The sequence below is a fragment of the Plecotus auritus genome, assembly GCF_963455305.1.
Source record: "Plecotus auritus genome assembly, chromosome: 5".
Classification (NCBI taxonomy): Eukaryota; Metazoa; Chordata; class Mammalia; order Chiroptera; family Vespertilionidae; genus Plecotus; species Plecotus auritus.
The window spans coordinates 125418113-125445764 of NC_137776.1; the positions used below are offsets into that span (position 1 = coordinate 125418113).

The 27652-nt window shown below is 40.2% G+C and overlaps 1 protein-coding gene across 2 annotated transcripts in view; it reads left to right on the forward strand.

Moving 5' to 3' along the window:
• Positions 1–27652, forward strand: part of BNC2 (basonuclin zinc finger protein 2) — a 440736-nt gene that overhangs the window by 298297 nt on the left and 114787 nt on the right. For both annotated transcript variants that reach the window (XM_080668979.1, XM_080668978.1), the window contains exon 4: positions 9871–10106. In XM_080668979.1, coding sequence (XP_080525105.1) covers positions 9871–10106 — 236 coding nt within the window. The remainder of the gene's footprint in view (positions 1–9870; positions 10107–27652) is intronic.

The window sequence follows — 27652 nt, forward strand, 5'->3', positions numbered from 1 at the left end:
ATTATGTAAAGCTGGTCAGAATTACTGCTGGGCTAGCAGCCCCAACTCACTCTCTAAACTGCCCTAATTACCTACCCCCATCTTTCTCTAGAGGAGTACAAAAATGAAAAGGAAAGGGTTGAGAAAGGGACATAGATGAAAATGAGAATTTGGTGGTACAGTGGAATCATACATTTAATTCTTCAGTGCAAATACATAATGGCCTTTTTCTATTCTCTGTACATTTCACTGTATCTATTCATTCAACAATATGAAGGCTAAACACCTTGAGGGATTACGTTTCAGATAGGGTTGCTGTTTAACATCAAACTCTTGTTTGTAAATAGGCACATAAGTGACCCATTAAATGGGCAACATATGATTGGGACATACATGATTGGCACATGTAAGTGCCATGATTGTTGAGACAGATTTCTCTTATATGAGGGGACCTGTCCAGCCTTCATGGAAAAAACAAACTAGAATTTGAGTTGAAGCTAAAAGAAAAGGCTAATCAAAAGGGTAAATAAGAGGAAAGACACTTAAGAACAGCATCCTATCTAATGAAAGAGTAATATGCAAATTGACCATCACACCAAGACACAAGATGGCTGCCCCCATGTGGTCAAAGGTGGCTGCCCCCTGTGGACACAAGATGACCACCACGAGATGGCCTGCAGGGGAGGGCAGTAGTGGGAAGTTAGAGGTGACCAGGACAGCAGGGAGGGCAGTTGGGGGGAACCAGGCCTGCAGGGGAGGGCAGTTTGGGGGGACCAGGCCTGCAGTGGAGGGCAGTTGGAGGGGACCAGGCCAGCAGGGGAGGACAGTTGGGGGGTACCAGGCCTGCAGGGGAGGGCCACTGGGAGCCAGCAGTCCTGGATTGTGAGAGGGATGTCCAACCACCCTTTTAGGCCCGATCTCAGTGGAATCGGGCCTAAATGGGCAGTCAGACATTCCTCAAGGGGTCCCATACTGGAGAGGGTGCAGGCTGGGCTGTGGGACACCCACCCCCGTGCACGAATTTCATACACCAGGCCCCTAGTTGAAAATAAAAGAAATCTAAGAAATGTAGTTCAGCAGGTGGAATCCTGCCTGTCTCTCTAGCTTTATCCTGTGCTTCTCTCCCTGTCACAGCAGATTTGGCCTTGCCTGGGACACCCCACCCCACCCCCATTTAATTTTGTTCTCATCTCACATGCCCAGTTTGTAATTCTGCATGTTAATGTGTATTTTAAAAGGCCTGATTTCCTCATTAGTCTATTCACTTCCAGAGGGCCTGAATCATACTTGTTTTTTCTTCACTAAATCTCTAATATTCCTTTAGAAACCAAATAGTAAATGCTAGGAATGTTTGAAAGGCAGTGAGTACCTCACTGTGGTTGGAACAGAAGGCTTATGTCAGAGTTTTTAGGATGGGAAGTAAGTCTGTCTGTCCAAGGTCTCCTGACCCAGGTTATGGATTTTGTGTATTGCTGTTGGGAGCAGGGAGGCAGCACCATTGGAAACCCTGGAGCAGAGACAAAACATTACAAGCTGTATTTTGAGAAGACTGACTTGAGGGTTGTACTAGGCCAGCCAAGAGTCTCTTGCAGTAATGGAGTTAAGAAAGTCTAAAAACCTGTACTAAAGCAAGGGAAGGTAGGCCAGAAAGGGGGGATCAATCCAGAGGAAACATCAATGTAAAAACTTATGGGTACTAAGTAGTTGGAGATCATTTTGAACGTTCTTAATGTATTATGTTCAGTGAGAAAAACAACACCAACAAGATAGAAATTTGCATCCATAGTGTGATCTCAATGATATAAAATTATGGATTAAAAAAGGTAGATGCATGTGCACAATAGTTGCCTTTGGGTAGTGGGATTATGGATGGTTATCTTTCTGTTTTCTCTTTCTCAAATTTATAACTTTTTTTTCCAGTGGGCACCTATGACATATCCAATAAAAAAACACTATCCCCAACCCCGCAAAGGGTATTATTTCAAGCATTTTTTGCCTAGTTTCCTAGTCCTACATTTTACAGGAATAGGAGCAAGAACATCTTTGGAGTTGAGGGCAAGGAGCTTGGGTAGAGCTCAGTGTACAGGTTAGGGACCACCTGCAGAAAGTAGGATTCCTGGAGGCAGATTATTCAGCCAGGCAGCTGGAGAGGCAGCTTCTCTGGAATCCTGACCTTTCCCCTGCATCGTAGTCGAGTTCCCCTTCAATCCCCCAAATTTATCCCGTAACCCTGCCTCACCTTCACTCCAAGCATCTGTTTTTCTCCTGTACTCCTTAGCTTGGTCTTGATTCTATATTGTCCTTGAAATTAAGATAGGGGGTCTGTCTTCAAGCTTAGGCTTGCCTATCTCCAAACGAATTTGAAAATGAGCCACCCTAACATTTCATATGCTGAGTAAACTCACCAAGGTCATACAGCAAGTAGGTTTCAGAGCTGGAATCTAAACAACCCGTGGAGTCTGTCATAGAAACTGTCCTAATCTGCGGGACAACAAACACCACTGGGAACTTTACATTATTGCTGTAAGTCATTTTTTAAATTATCACTGAAGACTTAGCTATCTTAATTGATGAAAATTTCCACCAGTGCTTATGGTCAGATGAAACCACCAAATCTGACTTAATTTTAACTGAGAAACATTAAACCCACATTTCAATTCAAATAGGGGTATTAACATATATTTTGAGAAACATAATAAAAACATCAATAAATTGTGGGCTATGTTTCATAGATTACTAAAACAGTCCAGAGTAAAAGGTGGCGCTAATAAAGTTAATTTGGTTTATAATAGAAATGTTATTTCTCACTAGTTAATATGTAATGATGTACTGTAATATATAACTTAAATGGATTTTTTAAATGAAATGAGGAATATATTAGAAGCCATGGTATTACTTTGATAATGTGGTTCCATTTGTGTATCACAATCAGTTGTTGGACTTTAGGAACAGATTAGATAAGGGTCATATATAAAAACATTCATTAATTTTGCTAGATCTCATGGTCAAAAATGTTTTGTGTATTTAATGAAACAAATTATATTCAGCTAAAAATTAAGTGTTTTGGCATTCAAATCATAATTTATTTTAATTTTAGTTTTAATAGGATGTGGAAAATTGCCTAAGATGGAAAATGGTTAATTATAACTAAACTAAATATTTTTATATTCTTTGATTAAGTGGATTGTAACTACCTTATCAAATGATAAGCATAGTTTCTGCAAGAAATCATGTAAAATTTCTATCCACAGGTTGTATCTAGTATTTTACAAATTTTGTAGGTACCGGAAAATGTTCAAACTTAATTGGAGAGTAGGCATCACTTACATGCGCCCAATGCTTCTCTTCCCAAGTGATGACACCACCTAGTATTAGGAATAGTTGAAAGGAATGGCTTATCTTCGAGTAGGTGGGGCTAGGGTCAGGAGGAGCCATTTTCAGTATGGGCATTTTTGCTTCGCTCTCCCAGGATATTTAATAAAGAGTGATACAGTATTAAAATAGATAGGAATGCGGACGTGAGTGCATTATCATTGCTCCACTTTCCGTTTTATTTGAATTCTGAATATTCCAACACAGACCCAATACCGGGTTCTAGTTTCTCTTTAGTCGTATATGTATAGTCAAGGAAACCTTTTGCAGATTCTTGGTACTTTTATTAATCATTAAAGAAAGCTTTCATGCAGCAATTAAAATCATCAAGAAATCATCAATTATTTTGGCACCCAGAGGGATTTACACCCTGAGTCAGTGAGTATCCTGTAAGGCAAGTCAGACTATACCTTTATTTCATAAAGAAGGAAGGGTACTATTTTTAGAGGAGACATGGGAATGGATAATTTGCATGGACTTGCAGGCCTGTTCTCAGGTGGATTGATTTTAGGAAAGAGTAAATATAGCATTGCGGGATCTGGAAATTGAGTTCCTATGTCTCCATACCTTTTGGAAGGCCTTCCCATATCCCAGGTTTAGGCATATAAAGTTTGAAGTTCAGTGAGTTAAGGCATCTCCTAGGGGAGTATTGCAAAATGTCCTACTCTGGTCATGTGATTCTAGTCCATCCCTGCCCCCAAACTGTGATTTTCAGTGGCCTGTGTGTGGTTTCTATCAGAATCACCTGTGATGATTTTTCAAACATGACCATCTCCCTCTTGCTCTTCTCCTTTGGGAGGTTGTGGCTCTGTGGCTGAGGTTTATCCAGCACCATAGTCAGTGGCTGTCACTGCTAAACATGTGCTCTACCGCCCAATCTGACAGTCATTGCTTTAATTAAACTTCTGGACACTTGTCAGACTTTTACATGTAAAAGTATAAATCACTTTTATCTTATAAAATATTTAATATTTTCTATATCCTATTAAGAAGTAAACTTGTAAGCTTTCTACAAGTTTGGGCTCATCTGACTTTTTATACTTATCTCTAAATATTTTGCCTCAAGAGTTACACATTCTTTGGATATCAGTGCTCTTACACACACACACCATTAGTTCAGTGGTTCTTAAAATATTGTCCCTGGCCAGGCAGCATTAGCATCCTGTGGAGATTTGTTAAAAATGCGTATCCTTGGTCCTCAGACTCAATGAATCAGGAACTCTGGGGAGGTGGCCCAACAATCCTTGTTTTAAGAAGCTCTTCAGCTGATTCTGTTACATATTTATTTAAGGACCTTACCTTAGCTCTCCTCCTTTCTTGCTTGTAAATACCTAGTTTTCTTACAAGACTATGCCTTCCCGGCAGAATTGTCCTCTCTTCTGTGTCCTAAAGTACTTTATCAATTTTTTTATAGCATTTATATTGCTTGCGTCTGTCTACCTTTGAAGGTGTGGAGGCCACAACATAAATTACTTTTGCATCTGCATGCGACACCAACCTCGGTGATGAGTTAAGTGCTGGTGAATAAATGAATGTATGCATGAGTGAAGGAGAAGAGCATTTAGGAGGAGTGGTGATCAATAAGGTCAGCTGCTATGGAGAGATCATGGAAAATAATGAAGGAGAAAAGCTATTGGATTTCATAGTAAGGCAGGTGTTGGTGACCTTTGAAATGCTTGCTTCAGCAGAGTGATGGGCAAAAAGCCCAGATTGCTGGGAGTTAGGGACTTCTAACATGATGAAGATTTCCGAGTTCCCAGAGTTCCTTATTGACTATTTATCTGAATATGTGGTAGAAACAGAATTTTCTTGGGAGACATAATTAAGAGACCTTAGGCTGGTTGCTTAACCACATTGAGTCCATGATCTCCAAATAGGTGATAATAGTAATAATGTGTGTTTTTTTAATTTTTGAGAGGATAAAATGAGATTATTGTAATGCTCTAGAATGATGCATGCTATTTTAGTTAGTACTTGAAGGTTCATTTCCTTTATTCCCCCATAATTGTTTTTATTATTAATGTTGATGGCACTTATCACCCTTTATAAATTTGTGTAAGATACGAAATTTTTAAGGGTATTTCATTCCAGTCGTTGGAGAAACTGCATTTGACCTGGACCTAAATACCTTTTACTGAACCACTGACACCTGCTTTGAAATTACATGGTACCCAGCTGGAAACTCCAAAGGTAGTTGTCTTAGTCAAGGCTCTTTTAGATACAAGTTACAGAGTCCTACTCCAAGCAGACATAAAAATAGTTTGTTGGCTTTTGTATCCCAAGATTCCAGGTAAGGTACTAGCGCTCAAAATGACCATGTCTGTATCTTCTGGACCAAACAATATTGGCAGTACCTGGTCTTTCTCAGATCACCTGCATCCCACCTGTCTTCCACGCGATTTTTGTTCTCAAGCATATATTTACCAGTTTCAGATTTTGAGAAAGAAAAATTTCCCACTACTTATAACTAAAGTCCTTGATGCAACCTCATTGTTCAGACTAGTTCACTTGCCCATCCCTGTGGCCAAGCGACCGGGATATGCTGGTTTTCCAGGCCTGGCTTAAGGAATACTCTGTTTTAAAAGATAGGGGAAGAATGGTTCCCCCAAAGGGAAATTCAGTTTCTGTTACTAGAATGAAAGAGAGTAGGTGCAAAGTAGGTAAAACAATTGATTCCATTTTATTGTGTAGAAAAATATGTTTTCAAACCATGCTTCTGGGAACTGTGGGGTTCCAACTGAGAGGCTTAAACAAGTTGAAGAGAAAAAGGGAGTAAGTTCTCTAATCCATGCTCACTCCAGCTTCACTTTTATGTTTTTTTTTTTATACCCAGTTTTGGTTAAGATTTTATTTGAAAATGATACTTTGGCAATACCATTGGTACAGGACAATTTAGCAGGTGGTTTGGCCCATCTATATATATATAAAGCTAATATGCAAATTGTCCCCTCGGGATTTCGACTGGGAGACTGTGAGTTTGATCGCTCGCTATGATGTGTGCTGACCACCAGGAGGCGGCGCAGAATGAAGGAAGGCCCCGGCCAGCAGCCAGAAGGCCCCCGATCATCCCTGATCACCTGCCTAGCCTAGAGACCCTACCTGTGCACGAATTTTGTGCACTGGGCCTCTAATAAAGTATAAAGCAGGTGACTATCATTTTCCACTTCATGCCATTGAAAAAATTCTTGCCCTAACTTGCCTTCATCCCATTGACCCAACTCATATTTCTAACCCTACTAAGATCCAGACTTGAGTCCTCCACATTCAGACATAGGAAGATCATGACATTTGGCAGAAGTCCAGTTTTCAGTTTATTGATATTAATGACACTTTAAAAATCATCACTTACTCGTTTTTCATCAAGGAGACATCCCCAAAAGTTGTTGACAACTTGGTGACTCACTATGACCTGACAATTATAAAGCAGAAAATATTGATACATTCAAGAAATTTGACAGATCATGTTTGATGATATGTTTATGCCAAAATTTAGAGTTGACGTCTGCAAGCTGGGCAGTTTTATATTGTTCTAGCCTTCGTGTATGGCTTATCTTCTAGGTAATTGCTGCTTAAGTTGTACTCTTAGGAATCTCTCCTTATCTGTTATTGAATTTTTAAAACCTATCCAGTTCACCCTTTTATCCTCCATAACAGAGCTCAATGTGGCCAGGTGCTTGTTTGTATAAATAAAGTTTTATTGGAACACAGACATGCCCATTAGTTTCAGTCTGACCTGCTTTCATAACCGCAGAGGTGATTCGTTAGGAAAGAGAATGTAAGGCCCATAAGAAGTAAAAATATTTACTATCTGGTCCTTTACAGAAAAAGTTATTGACCTGTGCTCTCTGTCTCTATAGCTTGTAATAGAATTCCTACTTCATGACATATGTCATACTTATGAAGAAGAATCAGGTAATGTCCTTATAATACTCTCACTCTCTGGTGTTCTCAAAAGTATATCTAGGGAAATGTTTTAGCCATACCTATTCCACCTGTGCTCTTTCAATTATCTGAACAACTAGAAGCCCAATGCATGGTATTCTTGCAAAGGGCTCAGCCCCCGCCCGCCATGGCGGCTGCCTTGGCCCCCCGCCCGCCATGGCGGCTGTCTCTGCCTCGACCCCCCGCCACTGCAGCTTCGCCCTGAAGGTTGTCAGGAAGGATATCCAGTCTAATTAGCATTATGCTTTTATTATTATAGATTTCTCTTTGTTTCTCTACCCTCAACAGGTTAGTCTTCTTTATCTTCTAAAAACTGTCAGCCATTTTTGAGGAGTGGGAGGGAGAGGGCTGATATGACAGCTTCCCACCTAGCCTTTGAACACATTGGTACCCACACCTACATATACTTAGTGCATAAGTACAAGGTCCAAACACATGGACAAAAATCAGGATTTAGTGTCATTTAATTCCCCCTACTAAACCCTCTCGATTTCCTATTTGTTGTGGTATAAGGAGAGTATTTTGTGATGAAGTGATTTATCTGGGCCAGGAGGGTTGATGGAAGAGAATTGGAGAGCAGGTTTTCCCTGACCTGGTCACTGGATTCTGGAAGCAGAGCAGCCACTCAGCAGAGTAGTTAAGCTGTTCTTGAAGAAGAACGGGGATAATAATACTTCTTTCCTGCATTTTTGCAGGCTAAATGCCCTGTGGGGTGAGAGAAGTCTTCAATCCCCAGGCTTGTGAATCCCTTATCTTTCCCAGACGTTAAATTAATTTTTAAGGCTATTTATTCAAAGTTGACTCAACCACTAGAATAGGAAAGATCAGACAAATCAACTGCAAGAAATGAAGTATGAGAAAACTCGAACTCTTTGACAAAGTATTCCTGGGAGTAAATGTGTTGAATGAAGCCAGCGGGTAAATGATAAGGGCCTTTACACTATGGATGTAAGAAAGCAATTTATCAAGAGTACATGAACTCTCTAGTGACCACAAGTCAGGAGGAAGCTAGAGTGGAGGAGGAGCCCTGAAAAACTACATTTCAAATAAGTAAAAACCGTGTGTGTGTGCATGCACTTTTAAGTACCTGCATTAATATGCAGAGATACTGGTATATTAAAATAAGAGTTACTCAGAGTGCACATGTACAATACAGTACAGTATATACCATTATGGGCTAAGGTGGAGGGAAGGGTGGGTACGAAAGGCCAGGCAGCGATTTAGAACTTGCAGAAACGTTGGGTACTGTACTCTCAGGTATAGTTAGGATTTGAGCCTGGATGTTGTTATCTGAAAGCCACTGTCCTCACTCAAGAGATTAGATGACCATCTTTTCAGGCTTAGGTGTTTATCTGTTTTAATCCCCAGGAGGTCATATGTGTATAATTCTTACAGTTGATCTAATGCTTTTGTGTTCTCTTAAGGAGCTCAAAACACCTCTCATTCATTATCTCATTAATCTTTGTAGCAGCATCTCTTTGAGCCCTGGATGTAAGACAATGTTATCTTAATTATTCACTTTGAAGAAACTGAGGAAAAATATAATTATATTATTTGCAATAGGGTTCCCAGTCACTCAGATAAGGATGGGGACTGGAATGTATGATCTTATCTTGGCTTTAACATCTAGGGGGAGGGAGATAATTTCTTAGATTTGAGGAGGAAAAGGCCTAATTATTGAAATATTAATTAAAATATTTACTCTGAAAGTGGTCATCCTTCGTTTTCTGTACTGAGGTAACACAGCTGAAATTCACGGAAATTCTCAAACTTTGATTATAGTCATTGTTTTCCATTTTCATTTGACACTAAACCCTGGTCAGAGCTGTTTAAAAGATGACTAAATTATGGCTTGAATGTATTTTTTTCTTTGTTTCTCCTGGATAACTTTTATAGAACATGCCAGTGAACACTAAACTAAATCTCACAGGTGAACAGCAAGAGGTAAAATTGGGAGACCTAAGTCTCTGGATAATCTCCCTTCGCTAGTAATTTAACTTGAGAGCCCTACACTGATGTCAGCTTTCCTTATTATTCCTTTTAAATTAGGCCTTGTAGGCCCCTGTATTCTGAAAAACATGCTTCTCTTCCTCTTTAAACCATTCAGGTTTTTTAAGGGGTGGAATTTATTTTTTAAAGTGATATTGGTGGAGCCTGTTCTTAGGACATAAGGTGAAAGTTGTTTGTTTTTTCTTTGGTGGGGGAAGGGAGGACACCATGATAACTTGGGCTGCAGCATAATTCAATTAGCAAATTAATTAGTCTGGTTTGTAGAGTCAGCCACAGTCATTTAGAAACATCCCCAGTGGCTCTCTTTCTGAAAGTCGAATACGTTTTGTATTTTCTTGCTGTCTTTTGCAGTCTGCAATTTATAAACAAAACAGGGAGGAGGTGGGAAGAGAACTATTTACATTGCAAACTCTTGCCTAAAAAGACTCATGTGGTTTTCCTGTGATGATCTGCAGCCTGAGAAATGGAGCCCTGATAACTTCCAGTAACTTGTTTCTGCTTTGTCTGTCCTCTCCCTTTGTCTCTTTATTCCCATCCACCTCCGGAACCTTGGTGGGACCACCACAGCCTTGGATAAGCTCAGCACCCAGCACCTGTACCACCCCACGCAAGTGGAGATTGTGCAGTCCAACGTGGTGTTTGACATCAGCAGCCTGATGCTCTACGGGACACAAGCGGTGCCCGTGCGGCTAAAGATCCTGCTGGACCGGCTCTTCAGTGTCCTGAAGCAGGAGGAGGTGCTACACATCCTGCACGGCCTGGGCTGGACGCTACGGGACTACGTTCGGGGGTACATCCTTCAGGTAGGGGGAGGACATTGAAGGTGGTGTCTGTGGCCAGCTCTAGGAGGGTTTGGGTGAAAGCCCTTGGCAAGCAAACCTGGTCTCCTTCCTGCCTCTCGCAGTCCCAGGCAGGCACACCCTCTCCTGGTTAAAACGGTGCTTTTGGCAGGCTTGCGGGGGAATTGGAAAGGAGTGATGTCCCCACGGGCTGACATCAGGCTTCAGTGGTGTATGTTAGGAAGGAAACAGTGGCCTGTTGCCTAGTGTTGCTTTGTTTGCCTCTTTTTGAATCCAGCTCTCTCTCCCTGCACCATGAGCGCCCTGGCTTCTCCAGCAAGTCTTGCTGTAGCCCTACTCAAGGGGAGGGCTCTTTGAGGTGGGTGATGCCTGTGTGGAAATCTGAGATTACATTTCATCTGGGTTTAGTAAGGCTTGTTCTCAACCTTAATTTGTAGGTTTGGTGTTTTGTTGGTTGTCTGTGCACCCTAACTAATTATTGCTTCTTCGTCCAAATCAAAGGAAGAACTGTAATGTCTATAAATTCCCCGCTTTTGTAACCAGTCAACCTTCACACTCCAAAACATGCGGGCATGGTTATAGATTTGGCCTTCATAGCACCTGCTCTTCCAGCCTGAACCCCCTCTTTGTGTCAGTAGGTCTTAAAGCTCTTCTGGGAGGCCCACCGCCTCCACTCCCTTCCCCCGCAGCCTCCCTGCCCCCTTTCATCATATTTTGCAGTATGTTATGAGTGGTTTTGCATTGTGTACTTTGCCTCTGAAATGTTTTTTATGGCCATCTGTCTTCCTACGACCCTTGAAGGGTAAATGTTGAAAACAGCATGTTGGGAGACCCCAGGACCCAAAAAGACTACATGGATGATGAAGAAGTTCTCCCTCCTGCCAGAGGAGAGCATAGTGGAAAAGGTAGACTCTGAAGTGATTTTTGAAATTTCCTACGGGGATAATACCAGGAGAATTGAGCCCTTCAAAAAGAATTGCTTTTGGCTCTGCCAGCCTGTTTATTCCCTGAGTTACCTTGTGTTGTGTGCAAGGCCTTGGCTGCCAGCTTGGTATGTGAGGAGTAGGGGCCCTCCAGCGAGTCTTCCCTTGCTGTAACCTGGCATCAAAACACACATTCCTGTCATTCTCCTGTGTGGTCCCCCCAGGTGTTAGCCAGGGCAGGAGAGCAGGGGAGGGGTGATGAGTGAGCATAGAGAAAGAGGGGAAGTGGGATAATCTTTCTGTGCCCAGGACTGCTATAGGAGGCAGAGAATCATATTTTTTCATTTAGTGAGATGTCAACTTGGAAGGCACAGAAAATGTGGCCTTCTGAAGATGAGATGATGATGCTAATAGGAATAATTATATATTACATTTTCAGTGTACAGAAGACTCTCACAAGTATTCTCTCATTTGCCTCAGGATGGGGACATTTCAGTGGGGTGAGTGGAAAGTTAAGTCCTGGGTGGTCAGGGGAACTGAGGGGGCACAAGGTCCAGGAGGAAGGGCCAAGAAAAGCAAAGCATGGAGCCAGTTTACGGATCCCCGATTATGCTGCCTCAAGACACATCTGGGCCACGTCTTTCTGCAGACGTTTCCACACCATGATTATTAATGTCCATTTTGGATTGATTCTGTCCTACACCAGTGGTGGGGGACCTTTTTCTGCCAAAGGCCATATGGATATTTATAACATCATTCGCGAGCCATACAAAATTATCAACTTAAAAATTAGGCTGCTGTATTTGGTCAGACATTTAATTAACTCACCCCTAATGCCTTGGCAGGGCCAGACCAAATGATTTCAGGAGCCTTCTACAACCCTTGGGCCCGACGTTCCCTACCCCTTTCCTACATGAAAGAGCAAACCTCTTGCAAATGTTTGAATGGGACTGTTAGCTAGGTTCAGCACCTTTTCCTTTATTTACTGAAGTATTTTGCCCCAATCTAGTATTGTCCTTTTTGCCTCCACTTCGATGCTTGTTAGTTTGATCATGTATTTCAGTTCTACACGTGTATGTTTGCCTAAGCTGGAGCATATGCATGGTATCTCTCTGTCCAAACAAATAGATACTTGCATGACTGTGATTCTTTGTCATCTTAACAACCCAGCTTACTGCAGCACTTGATTGTCAGTAAATACCGAACCTTTTGGATGTTCTGTGGTGTTGTCCTAATGTTCTGCCTTGACTGGTGCCTATTCTTTTGCTTTACTTGAAATAATTAGAGGTGTTAATCCTCCCCCCCAAAAAAACAAACAAACAAACAAACAAAATTTCAACATAGCTGTAAGGCAAGCGTAGAAAACATACTTCATATTTCATTTTTGTATGAGGGCTCAGGTTTGAAAGATACAAAAATGCAAGAGAAATTAATGTGAGAAAAAAATTCACCAAAACCACAAACTAACCATTTATAAAATCTCTTATTGTTGAGGTCAAATATTGCATATAAAGAACATTGTCATTTTCTGTTATACTTAAATTATGATTGATTTTCATTAAATTTAATATGCATTTTGACAAAGTCTCAAATTTACTCTATTTCTCCATTCAGAGTCCAGAAATGACATTTTGAAAAAATTATAGATGATTTTTACATTAGAGGAACACTAGGTTTAATTTCTGTCTTGTTTATTGATAGAATTGATATAATATAGATTTTATTTAAATGATGCTTTTTGTTATTCAGCATTTATTATCTGCATACTCCTTAAGGAAAACAGTTCTTGATTTAGAAAAAAGCAAGAAGTCGGAAAACAAAAAACTATTATCACTTGTGCAGTGAGAAAATGCCCATTTAAAAAATAATAAAACAAATCCCCCCAAAAAAGAGCTAGACTTTAGAAATAAACCCTTTTTCTCTAAAGCAATGTTATTTGACTATAGGTCAGTATTTGAAAATTATATGTAGTAATGATAAAGCATGCACAAATGCCTTAGAATATAATTATATATAACATTTTTGTACAAGTAGACTATAAAATGTGCATCCATAGGTTGTGGAACCCTATAATGCACTATTAGTGTACAAGTCATTTTATCTGGCTAAAACTCAATTGTCTTGTAGCCCTCAAGGCATCAATTTTAGCATTATTGCTCTCAACAACAGCATATTGAATATTATGTCAGTTAAAGGAGAATAATTATCAAGTCAAGTTAGGGTGGCTGTTAGTCTTACCACATATTGACTTGGTTAGCAGTTGGCTATAGATTGTGTTACTGGGAAAATGAAGATGTACGGGGAGTTGAATTGGGCCCAAACCTCCATCTCTAATGTATACACAGCTACTCCTGGTTTCAGAGTGGTTTTGAATGTGGAATAATAGCATGTGTCTAATTGGATTTTGAATTTTTGGTGTTGGATATGGGGGGAAAAGAGGATCATACCATTTACAGTATCATTTGCAAGCATGTATGACATGGTTATTTAAAGAAAGTGGGGGGAGTAAAAACATGGCGGCGGAATAGACAGACGTGTCCCGAGCCTTGTCCCGGAGCAGATAGAAAGAAGAGCTGAGGGTCACACGGGGAATATCTGTTGGTGAGTTAAGGGACAGCTATACTCCAGGAGAAGGTGTGGGACTGCTGGACGGGGTTCCCCTGACCGGGCAGCCCCCACTGCTGCTGGGTTCCCTCCCGGAGCCACCGGCTCGGACACGGAGACCACGCCATCTTGAAGGGGAAAGTGGATGTTATCGGAAGCCTGAAAATCTACAACTGCGGCACCCACCGAACAGCTGCGAACCCCAGAACACCAGTCCCCAATTGGCGCAAACACGCGGATTCAGAGGAGCTCTACACTCCACCATGGAAAGGTCAGATTTCGCCTGGGATAAGGTGAGGTCTCTGGTCCCTGCAGGACAGAGAAACACGCGCACTGCAGGAGTTGGAGGACTGGAGGAAGTCTGCGCCTAGAAAAATCCGTGGCTGTTGGGGCTGGCGTGATCTGTGAATGTGGAAGGGGGTCCTCAGAGCTGCTAACAGAGGGAATCTCTGAAAAGCAACCCATTTTGATCTGATGCAGAAGGACAGCCTAAAAATTTTAAAAGTGTGCCGGCTGCTTGGACATGGGGGTTGGGAGGAAGGAAGGACTGCGCAGACTTTCGCGCAGCCCCGGAGTTCGCACACTTGCGCTTTCTCCTCTTTAAATCCTTGTTTCTGATTGCTGATCCCAGTGCATGGGATCACCCAGTTGGGGACACCCTAGGAGACTGCAGGGGGAAGTTTTTTTTCTGGAACCTGGGGATTGGGGCAGGGAGTGACCGTTGGAGAACCAGCTCTGGGGTAGCCCACTCCCACAAACCAGTATTAAATGCCACAAGGAAAGCAGGATCTAAGCCAGCCGTGGGCAAACTACAGCCCGCGGGCTGGATCTGGCCCGTTCGGCTGTTCTATCCGGCCCGCGGAGCCGAAAGAGCGGAGGGTTCTCTTGCTCTCCCCTCTGCTCCTTTACTTTGAATTTATATTAGTTCACACAAACACTCCATGCTTTTGTTCCAGCCCTCTGGTCCAGTTTAAGAACCCATTGTGGCCCTCGAGTCAAAAACTTTGCCCACCCCTGATCTAAGCACAGGCTAGAGAGGACCTATAGACCCGGAGGTCAATCCAGAAACACTACCACCCAGGGGTTGAATCACAAAGTGACTCTTGTGTAATCACAAATAAAGGAAAACAAGAGAGTAAGACACTGCCTGCTTAAAAATCAGGACTGGCTTACAACACTGAGGAGCAGTGGAACGCATGGAACTGCAATACTGTCCTGACTGGGAAACAGACGTGCCAAACAGAACAATAGAGGAAGTGAATGACCTTCACTACTGCACGTTTTATTTTTATTTTTTCATTTTTTTTTCATTTTTTACTTAAGAAACTAATTTTTTTTCCTCACTTGATTTTATCTTTTTAATTATTACATTTTTATTTTCAATCAGTATTATTACTACTACTATTTTAACTTTTTTTTTAAAAAAGTGTCATTTTATTTTCTCTTTATTTGACTTTGAGATTAGTTTTCTACATTCTATTTTCATCTTCCCTTTAGCATCATTCTACTCTATCTCAACTCTACCTTTATGCCATCACTCTCTTCCTAACTTTTCCCCTTTTGTTGTCCTGTTTCTCTTACCCTTCTCCTGCTTTAGATTCTCCCTATTCTTTCTTTTTACCCCGTTAAAATTTCACCCTACTTACATATCTAATTTCTAATCCCCTGCTCTGAGTTCATACACACCTCTCTCTTCTCTGTCTTTACTATCCAAAAAATGGTTTTTCTCTCTGACCTTTTGTTGTTGTTTGCTTGAATGTTAATTATGTCGATTTTTTATGCTTGTTTGTGAGATTGTTTTGCTTATTCTTTTTGTTTTGTTTGCTTTGTTTTTATTTTGTTTCTTTTTTTGCTTCTGTTTTCCCTCACCTCGTTTGATATTAGTTGTTGTTTGTAGTTTGTATTCATTTCTAGGTACTTTTTGCTGGCATTTGCTGGGATTAGTGGCTGTTCTATTGGAGTTTTCTCCCCATATATATAGTTTGTTCCCCTTTACTTTCTTATTCTCTTACTTTTTTTTTCCTTTTCCCAATTTCATTTTGGCACTCCTTTTTTTTTTTTTTCTCCTTTCTTTCCTGTCCCCTAATTTGCTTTTCTTTGGTGGTCACCTTGATTTGGGGTTATTAATATCGTGAATACATTTCTGTTCAGTGCCTTGTGTGTTGTACCTGGTTGTGTTGTATTTTGTGCCTTTAATTCAACGCAGGAGAGAGAGAACTACATAACCAGACACCCGGAGAAGAGAGACCATGGGGAGACAAAGAAACACCCGCATATGAAAGAAAAGCAGGCATCACCAGAAAAAGAAGTAAACGAAATGGAGGCAAGCAACCTCTCAGAGAAAAAATTCAGAGAAATGGTCATAAGGTGGCTGAAAAGAATGGAAGACAAATTTGACAATATGAGTAAGAACCAAGAGGAAATGAAGAACCAAGAAGAAATGAAAAATGACATCACTGCTGTAAAGAACTCAAAAGAAAGCATCATGAGTATACTAGAAGAAGAAGAGGACCGCATCAGTGAGCTAGAAGACAAGGTAGGAAAAAATACCCAAGTAGAGCAGCTTCTAGAAAAAAAAAAATAAAAAGCATGAGGAGAGCCTAAGGGAACTTTGGGACAACACAAAACAAAACAATATCTGCATAATAGGGGTTCCAGAAGGAGAGGAAACTGAGCAAGGAATAGAAAACCTGTTTGAAGAAATGACAGAAAACTTCCCTGATATAGGGAAGAAAAAACCCACACAAATCCAAAAAGCTCACAGAGTCCCAAGCAAAATGAACCCCAAAAGACCGATGCCAAGTCACAGTATAATTAAATTGGCAAACACCAACGACAAAGTAAGAATCTTAAAATTGGCCAGAGAGAGACAGAAAGTTACCTACAAAGGAACCTCCATCAGACTAGCAACTGATTTCTCAGCAGAAACTCATCAGGCCAGAAGGGAATGGAATGAAATATACAAAGTCATGCAAAGGAAGGGTCTGAATCCAAGAATACTGTACCCAGCAAGGCTATCAATAAAAATTGAAGGTGAAATCAGAAGCTTCACAGACAAAAAAGGACTAAGGGAATTTATTACCATCAGACCAGCAATACAAGAAATGCTAAAGGGTCTGTTGTAAAAAAAAAAAAAAAAAAAGGAAGAAATAGGAAGCGAAGAAGTAACACAGGGGTAAAGAATAAAAATGGCAACAAATAAGTACCTAACAACAATAACTTTAAGTGTAAATGGATTAAATGCCCCAATCAAAAGACATAGGGTAACGGATTGGATAAGAAAACACGACCCATATATCTGCTGTCTACAAGAAACCCACCTCACAAAAGAAGACGCACACAGACTGAGGGTGAAGGGATGGAAAAAGGTTTTTCAGGCGAATGGAAATGAAAAAAGAGCTGGGGTAGCAATACTTATATCTGACAAATTAGATCTTAAAGTGTAGAATATAACAAGAGATAAGGAAGGCCACTTCATAATTCTAAAGGGAGCAATACAAGAAGAAATAACTCTGATAAACATATACATGCCCAATACAGGAGCACCCAAATACATAAAAAAACTCCTGGAGGATATCAAAGGAGAGATTGACAGCAATACAATCATATTAGGAGACTTTAATACCTCACTATCACCATTGGACAAATCATCTAAACATAAAATCAGCAAAGAAACATCCATCCTAAATGACTCACTAGACCAGATGGAATTAATTGACATCTTCAGAACATTTCACCCCAAAGCCACAGAATATACTTTCTTCTCAAGTGCACATGGGTCATTTTCAAAGATAGGCCATATGTTGGGTCATAAGCAAAGTCTCTTCAAATTCAAGAAGATAGAAATAATATCAAGCATCTTCTCAGATCACAGTGGCATAAAACTGGAAATCAACTACAATAAAAACAACCCAAAGAAATCAAACACATGGAGACTAAACAGCATGCTATTAAACCATGACTGGGTTACCAGAGAGATCAAGGAAGAAATAAAAAACATCATGACAACAAATGATAATGAAAACACAACAATCCAAAATTTATGGGACACAGCGAAAGCAGTCTTGAGAGGGAAGTTCATAGCTCTACAAGCCTACTGCAAAAAAAACAAGAAACAATGGTAATAAATTACCTAAACCTACAACTCAAAGAGTTAGAAAGAGAGCAACAAGAAAAACCCAGTGTAAGCAGAAGGAAGGAAATAATAAAGATCAGACTGGAGATAAATGACACTGAGACCAAAAAAAAAAAACAATACAAAAGATAAACAAAACCAAGAGCTGGTTCTTTGAAAGGATAAACAAGATTGATGAACCTCTAGCCAGGCTTGCCACGAAGCAAAGCGAGAGGACCCAAATAAAATCAGAAATGAAAGAGGTCAAATAACAACAGACCCCACCGAAATACAAAGGATTGTTAAAAAATACTATGAACAACTCTATTCCAACAAACTGGACAACCTGGAGGAAATGGACATATTCCTAGAAAAATATAACTTTCCAAAACTCAATCAGGAAGAATCTAAACATCTCAATAGGCCAATAACTATGGAAGAAATTGAAACAGTCATCAAAAAGCTTCCAGCAAACAAAAGCCCGGGGCCAGACGGCTTCACAGGGGAGTTTTACCAAACATTCAAGGAAGAACTAAAACCTATCCTCCTCAGACTATTCCAAAAAATTCAAGAGGAAGGAAAACTTCCATGCTCCTTCTATGAAGCCAGCATCACCCTAATACCAAAACCAGATAAAGACAACACAATGAAAGAGAATTACAGGCCAATATCCCTCATGAAGATAGATGCCAAAATCCTCAATAAAATTCTAGCAATCCTCAATAAAATTCCAGCACTACATCAGAAAGATCATACACCATGACCAAGTAGGATTTATCCCAGGAATGCAAGGATGGTACAATATCCGCAAATGAATAAACGTGATCAAATTGAGAGATAAAAATCACACCGTCATATCAATTGATGCAGAAATAGCATTTGACAAAATCCAACACCATTTCTCGATAAAAACTCTCAGCAAGGTGGGAATGGAAGGATCTTACCTCACCATAATAAAAGCTATATATGATAAACCCACAGCTAACATCATACTCACTGGGCAAAAACTAAAACCATTTCCCCTAAGAACAGGAACAAGACAGAGATGCCAACTCTCACCACTCCTGTTTGACATAGTACTGGAAGTATTAGCCATTGCAGTTAGACAAGAAGAAGAAATAAAATGCATCCAAATTAGAAAAGAAGAAGCAAAGCTGTCCTTATTTGCAGATGACATGATATTGTACATAAAAAAACCTGAAAGACTCCATCAAAAAACTAATAGGCTTAGTAAATGAATTCGGCAATGTAGCAGGATACAAAATTAACGCCAAGAAATCTATGGCATTTCTATACACCAATAGTGAACTCACAGAAAGACTAAAAAAGCAATCCCATTTACCATAGCACCAAAAAAATTAAGATACCTAGGAATAAACTTAACTAAGGAGGTAAAAGACGTATACGTGGAAAACTACAGGACACTGAAAAAAGAGATAGAGGAAGACGTAAACAGATGGAAGAACATACCATGTTCATGGATTGGGAGAATCAACATCATTAAAATGTCCATACTACCCAAAGCAATCTATAGATTCAATGCACTCCCCATTAAAATACCATCAGCATGTTTCACAGACCTAGAAAGAACTCTCCAAAAATTTATCTGGAATAATAAAAGACCCCGAATAGCCACAGTAATCCTGAGAAAGAAGAACAAAGTAGGTGGGATCTCAATACCAGATTTCAAGCTGTATTACAAAGCCACTGTTCTCAAAACTGCCTGGTATTGGCACAAGAACAGACATGTAGATCAATGGAATAGAATAGAGAACCCAGAAATCGACCCAAATCACTATGCTCAATTAATATTTAACAAAGGAGGCATGAACATACAATGGAGTCAAGACAGTCTATTCAACAAATGTTGTTGGGAAAATTGGACAGATACATGCAAAAAAATGAAACTAGACCACCAACTTACACCATACACAAAAATTAACTCAAAATGGATCAAGGAGTTAAACATACGACGAGAAACCATAAAAATACTAGAGGAATCCACAGCCAGAAAAATCTCGGACATATGTAGAAGCAATTTCTTCACTGATACTGCTCCTAGGGCAATGGAAACTAAAGAGAAAATAAACAAATGGGACTACATCAAAATAAAAAGCTTTTGCACAGCAAAGGAGACCATCAATAAAACAAGAAAGCCCACTGCATGGGAGAACATATTTGCCAATGATATCAACGATAAGGGTTTAATCTCCAACATTTACAGATAACTCATACAGCTGAACAAAAAGAAGATAAACAACCCAATCAACAAATGGGCAACTGATCTAAATAGACACTTTTTGAAAGAAGACAGAAGGAAGGCCAAGAGACATATGAAAACCTGCCCAAAGTCACTAATCATCAGAGAGATGCAAATCAAAACAACAATGTGGTACCATCTCACACCTGTCAGAATGGCTATTATCAACAAATCAACAAATAACAAGTGCTGACGAGGATGCAGAGACAAAGGAACCCTCGTGCACTGCTGATGGGAATGCAGACTGGTGCAGCCACTGTGGAGAACAGTATGGAGTTTCCTCAAAAAACTAAAAATGGAACTCCCATTTGACCCAGTGATCCCACTTCTAGGAATATATCCCAAGAAACTAGAAACATGAATCAGAAAGGATATATGCACCCCTATGTTCATAGCAGCACAATTCACCATAGCTAAGATTTGGAAACAGCCTAAGTGTGCCCATCAGCAGGTGAGTGGATTAAAAAACAGTGGTACATCTACACAATGAAATACTACACTGCGGTAAAAAAGAAGGAGTTCTTACCATTTACAACAACATGGATGGAGATGGAGAGCAGTATGCTAAGTGAAGTAAGCCAGGCCAAGAAAGATAAATATCACATGATCCTCACTCATTTGTGGAATATAATGAACAACATAAACTGATGAACAAAAATAGATCCAGAGACAGAGAAACATCAATCATAACATCAAACCTCAGGGAAGGTAGAGGAGGGTGGGGGTAAAGGGGAGATATCGACCAAAGGACTTATATGCATGCATATAAGCCTAATCAATAGACACAGACAACAGGGGGGTGGGGTCATGAATGGGAGGTGGGGAGTAATGGGATAATAAGGACACATATATAATACCTTAATCAATAAAGAAATTTTTAAAAAAGAAGGGAATGGTAGTGATGCCACAGATTAATTTAAAAGACTAGCAATACCTTTGAAGAATTCTATACTGTTTTGATAAAAATTACTGTTCATTTATGTGATTATCTATGTATCTCATTAGCTAGCCAGCTGGGTGTAAAGTGCATAGTATATCTTGGACGACAGTGATTTAAGATTCTAGGAATATCTTAAAGGTAAACAGTCCAGTATTCTCCCGTGTACCAATTAAACTATTCATTATTAAAGTACAGAAAAAAAATGAGATAAATTTGAAGTATTTTTCTACAAAGTAGCAATAAAAGGAAATATGCAATTAGATGCTAAAATCTAAATATAAAGGGAAATAATTTTTTTCTTCTGCTAAGGACTAATTCTTATTTCAAGTCTGTATTTCAGTTATTTTCCCTGTCTTTGGTCTAGGATATAAAAATAAAAGTGATTATCATGGTTGAATGTAACCATTTAAAAATCGAGTTTTCATGGTCTCTGTTCAGTTTGAATTTGTAACTGACTTGCCTGGGCTCAGACACCAGCCTATCCTGTGGAAATCTCCTTTGCAAATGAGTCCTGCCAGAATTCAGGGAACCATGTCAGACACTCTGAATAATTAGCTGAGGCGTCAGGCCTTGTGAGAGAATGAATAGTGATGCACGTTTCAAATCACTTGTGTCTTGAAACAATCAGAACTAATAGAACAATCAGCACTTTAGAAGAACATGTCCCAGAGTATTGGGGATGGTTTGAGGGGGAAGCATTAGTCTTCTGGAGATTTGAGATTCAACTTTAGATTTGGGAGGAAAGTACACTTGCTCCTTCTCTTAGAGCCTCTTGATAACATTAGCATAATAAGGGCTCTGGGGTGTTCTGGAATAAGTGGTTTGTGAGAGTAGGTAAGAAGCTTCCACCAGCCTTTCCCACTTAATAGCCTTTTTCTATCCAGCTCATAAGAAGTCTTCAATTCCCAAACACACTCAGCTCTTCTTCAACTTGGCCTGTTTGTGAGCACAGTTTCTTCGGCCTGGATTCCCCTACTTCTCTCTCTGTATGGGCAATTTCTTGTCTGTTAGGGGTCAGCCCCACTTTTTTCCAGAGACCTATTCTGTGCAGCTTCACGAATGCAGGTCTTCTCCAGTGTGGCTCTGTTTGAGGATTCTCTTTCCCTTAAGCTCTAATCCAAATTAAAATGAATCAATTAAATCAACTGTTAAAATGTTTATTTTTCCTCCTGCTTCCTCACTAGGGAATACTGTAAAGGCAGGGTACTCAATAACTATCTGTTAAATGACTGGGAAAAGAAACCTGCTTAACCTGGCATAGCTTGATATTTCACCATGGAACTCGCGGGATATTTTCAGTAACTTCATTTGGTCCAAGGGCCCTTCATCTTCCTTCAGGCTTCCTGGGGACTAAATTCTGTGACCACAGCTGGGTTGGTGAAAGCATTAAGAAGAGAATCAAGAAGTCTAGAGGTCTGTATAGAATAAGTGTTTTGTGGTAGGAAAACGTCAATATTAAGCAAACACTTGCATCTAAACAGCCCTTTGTGCAGCAAGTTCCCATATTAGTTAGCTTTTTGAGTTCCCAGTGAATTAGCATTTCAAGTAGTTGAAGCTCAAAGAGGTTAGCTAAGTGACTTTGCTATGATCACAGAAGCTGTAAATTGGCACAGCTGATGCACTGAAGCTTCCTGAGGAAGAGAACCTCTTGGCACCCAGCTGGGCACATAGTAGGGCTTACCAAATGTTGAGGGAGGAAATTTTGAAATCTGATTTTAAGTCTGACCCTATGGGCAGTGTTTGGATGGTTTTTGTTTTTTTTTGTGTGTGTTTTGAGACTCCCAAGCTGTCTTTCCAGAACTAGAATCTTGTAGCATGAAGTGGTATGGTTTGGGAAACAGAGAAGGTCCAAGAAACCTGAACTGACAGACTAAGTTAAGATCGCTCTTATATTTGGTGGATCATAACTGCCAAACCATAGGCAACATTAGGTGAAATTGGTTCTCCTTTTATGGTATTTTTTTCTCAGCTATTTTTAAGTATTCCATCTTGTGTCTGGTTACCTTTGCTATTTCATGACCAAAACCTTTTCTCTAGATCTGATGTTTATCGTTAATGCTTCATTGTGAATTTTGCTCGTTGACTTACCTTTTCAGTCAGGGATCCATGCCTTTTGTAATTAAGTATAAAAAAAGGGGGGGGGGGTGTTTTTTCATTTTCATTTTATTTTTTGCCTAATTAATAAGATTTCAACTGTATTATGTGTAGGGGGTGGGACAGAGATGAAATAGCTCTTTTCTGGGCCCATAAAAGGATATCAAGTTTAATGGGAAAGGAGGAACTAGATACTGATGAGAAGATTGGGCTAAAGTCCCAGTTCTGCCACTGATTACTTATGTGAATATGGAAAAGTTTGCCATTCTCAGCCATAGTTTCTTCATCTTTAAAATTGAGATAACTCCTTATACCGCTCTTGCTTTTGAGTGGCAAAGGATGAAGTGATGTAGATGAAAGCATGTTGTAAACTCTTACTCAAGAGGGTATTTTTCACTTACCTCTATGCATAAACTAACTCTGACCAGTTACTGCAAGGAAATACTATGTGCCAAACCTGTTTCTCTGCAGATGTCAAATGCTTAGAAAAAGATAGGAAACGCATTGTAGGCTTTAGTTCAGGCGTGGGCAAACTTTTTGACTCGAGGGCCACAATGGGTTCTTAAACTGGACCGGAGGGCCGGAACAAAAGCATGGATGGAGTGTTTGTGTGAACTAATATAAATTCAAAGTAAAGGAGCGAGGGGAGAGCAAGAGAACCAGATAGAACAGCCAGATCCGGCCCGCGGGCCATAGTTTGCCCATGGCTGCTTTAGTTAATGTCATTGGAATAAATGCTAGTTGTTACAGTAAGTAAACCCTGAAATGCTAGTGGCCTGACACAATAGGAGTTTGTTTCTGCCTCTCATCAAGACCAGTCAGCATTTCTGGGTGGTGAGTGCTTTCCTCTTAGAGTAGATTTGAGGAGAGGTCATTTTATGGCCCCTGCCATTTTATGGCTCTTCCATTCTTTGGAGCCTCAGCTTCCTCATCTAGGTGGCATTCCTGGGAGAGGTGAAGGTCTTTGTGGAAGGTTTTCATGGACCTGGCTGGAAAGGAGAGTGACTTTTCCCCACATGTCACTGATCCGAGCTTCTCTCTAAATGGAGCCAGCTGACTGAGGGGGACTAGGACATGTAGTGCTAGGCTGAGCAGCCGCTCCTAGCTCTATCTGTGCAGCATAGAGGATGAGCACAGGTCAGGGTCTCACTCGGGTATGGTGGCATAGCCATCATTCTGCCTATTTTTAATACAGTTGAACCAGGAAAGCTTAGAGCAGCAGATTAGAGTGGTAAAGGTAAGTTAATGGGTTTGAATCCTGGCTTCAGTTCTTACTAGATATGTGAAAATAGGGTCTGTATCCCTTAACCTATATGCCCATAAAGCATTTAGTAGTGTCATTTGCCTGAGTATTCAGTAAATGTTAACTATCAATGTTTATGGTGATGACGAAAAACATGATGATGACATTAACTGTTTTGCCAACATAGCCATTTTAGACCTTTGTGTATAAAGCAGCCTTAAATCCTGATGTTTTATATTTCACCTTGTCTCTTAGAACAGAGTGCTTCCCAACCAGGCAGGCCAAAGGGTATTTACTATTCAATTGTAAATAAAGAATATATTTGTGCATATGCATATACATATGAATGCAAACAAACATGTACATAGTACATGCTTAATTACATATAATCAGCAGGAGGGCATAGTGACAAAGATTTTGGACTTTGGAGTGGGACAGACTGGGGTATGAATTCTAGTTTCACTTTTTGATAGCTCTGTTACCTATGATAGGTCATTTTACATGTTTGAACCTGAGTTTCTTCATCTATAAATGGTAAATGAAATATTTATAAAGTATTTAGTGCTGTAACTAGTCCATAGGACTCTCAATAGTATTAACCAATATTACATTGTGAGTGAATATGCATGTGTGTTATTTTTTTAGTTTTGACTCATTCCATATATGACTATCATTTTATTACCCTCCTCTTCTAATACTTTTCCAAGCACCTGACATAGAATGAATGAGTACTTGATGAATTTATTAAGCTTATCAGAGCATCTCAGCTTTCACCCGTTGTATAAAATAAAATTATTTAAAATAGGCACCCTTTAAAAAAATATGTTTTATTGATTTCAGAGAGAGGAAGGGAGAGGGAGAGTGAGATAGAAACATCAATGATGAGAGAGAATCATTGATCAATCGGCTGCCTCCTGCATTTCCCCCATAGAGGGTTAGCCACAACCTGGATATGTGCCCTGATCGGGAATCAAACCATGACTTCCTGGTTCATGAGTGGCCGCTCAACCAAGGAGCCACATTGGGCAGGCTAGGCATCCTTTTTATGGGTATTATCTCACCTCACAGATTTTTAGGAAATTCCAGAGCAGAGTCGGATAGTCCTTGAAATAGCAAAATTGATTACCTTGTGCTGAGTACACGAAAGAAGATTTCCCAGGAAACCCTCACTCAAATGGACAAAGTAGCTACAAACAAATCATTCAAGTTGTATGATCAAAGTGATAAAAACGCACAGATGACCATAGTGTTGATGTAGAAGAGGGATTATTGGACTCAGCTAAATACTGCATTATTATCACCATGATGTGAAGTGTCTTTGCATCGTGTCCTTTTCATGTCAACAATATGTGCATCTTTTTCAGAAGAGAAGGATCACAGGTGTGAGTGATCAAGATCCCCCTGTCTTTGTCAGGGATATACAAAAGGATGATGATCCAGGGCAATGTGCTATATTTAGAGTGTCTGCTTTCCAGAGTGCTTGGACCACTATAGAAATCATCCCAGCAATCCTCCCAACCTCCCTATTAGAGAGATATTTTCAGAGACTGTTATCCCCAGTTTTAAAGTTATCATGGCTGAAGGCCTCAGGCAGGGTCAAAGCTGGAAGTGGAATATAGGGGTTTTGAATCCCTTGCCAAAGCTGTAACTATTTGAACAGCAATGAAAACAAACATCTTATATCCAAGGACATAGCTTGCTGTTTTGTGCTCAGAGTTCAAATAAAGTATTCCTCCCTTTACCCTTTCAATGTAGAAATAGATAGCTCACCAAATTCCAGGGTGGAGTGCACTGACTACTAGAATAGGATTTGTGTCTATGGGACACAGAGAGAGGGTTTTATATTTTCCAAGAGGGACAGAACTGAGCCCACAGCTCTCTGGCCATTCGCCATTTGATTAAAACCAGTTCAGATGTACTTGAAATGGATATTCTCTGTGATGGCACTGATTAAACCATGTCATCTCCAGAGCAACACTCCAACATACTTCTTGTTGAATTTAGAGTGGAGATCTCCTGAGCCTTGGGTTTAGACCTCAATTCTACCACCAATTAGCTCTCTAGCCTTGCAAAAAGTACATAATTTCTATGAGCCTCATTTTCCCGATAATACATACCTTCTTAGTGGAGTTTTGAGGCTAAAGGGAACTAATTTCATAGACGAGCTCAGTAAACCTTAATTCCTTAAGTAGAACTATTTTCCGGTCCCCACCCACCACAATCCTTAAGATTCTAGAGTAGCAAAAGCTTTGTGATTTTCTGTTTGTCTATATGTATATTATATTTGAGCTGCAGTGTCCTCTTCTTTTTTTTAAATATATTTTATTGATATTTTACAGAGAGGAAGGGAGAGGGATAGAGAGCTAGAAACATCGATGAGAGAGAAACATCGATCAGCTGCCTCCTGCACACCCCCTACTGGGGATGTGCCCGCAACCAAGGTACATGCCCTTGACTGGAATCAAACCTGGGACCTTTCAGTCCCCAGGCTGACGCTCTATCCACTGAGCCAAACCAGTCAGGGCTGCAGTGTCCTCTTCTAATATCCTCTCCCACTTCGATAGAAGGATTAGGTTGAAAATGAGTGGCGCAGGAACTGAAGTCTGTTATGATTGTAGCAAAGAATCATGGGAGCCTCTCAAGATCCAGCCCTAGTCTACCATCTGTTTCTTTTGAGTGGCCTGCATTTCAAATACTTGTATGTGAAATTGTGAAGGGCTTTGAAAAGTAGAAAGTAAGATGAGGATATGTGTGGGTTTCTGGAAGCTCTTGCTAAATCCATACAGGTGGGACAAACATAAATAAAGATTCCTTTTTTTGATTTATATACAATAGCCATCCATATAAATAATGCTAGCAGCAATTGGGAAATGGAACGCAGGCCAATACATTCTGCTAGTAGAATGTAAGTGACCACTGCCAAATTGAATTACTCCAGGAAGACCTGTTGAAAGAGGAGATTCTTAAGGAAGAAGAAAGATATTGTTACACAGTAGAAAGGATGGAACAAACATTTTTCTGAACAGAAAGAATGCTGTGTTGGGAAGAGGTGTGAACATGTTTACGGGGGAGAGTTGCATTTCAGTTAGGTGAGTAGCATTGAACTGTAGTGTTGGTGAGTGTGGGGAAGCCAGGCCTGGGTCCATCGATCTGAAGTCCTTTTTGATTCCTCTGGTTTTTGTATCACCATTCCTTTCTAAGGGGTGTGACTAGTGATTTTGAGGGTCACTCACAAACCTGGCATTTGTTGCTAATAACCTTCAAACTTAAAAATGCAGCCCAGCTGGTGTGGCTCAGTGGTTGAGCATTGACCTATGAACCGAGAGGTCACTGGTTCAATTCCTGGTCAGGGCACATACCAGGGTTGTGAG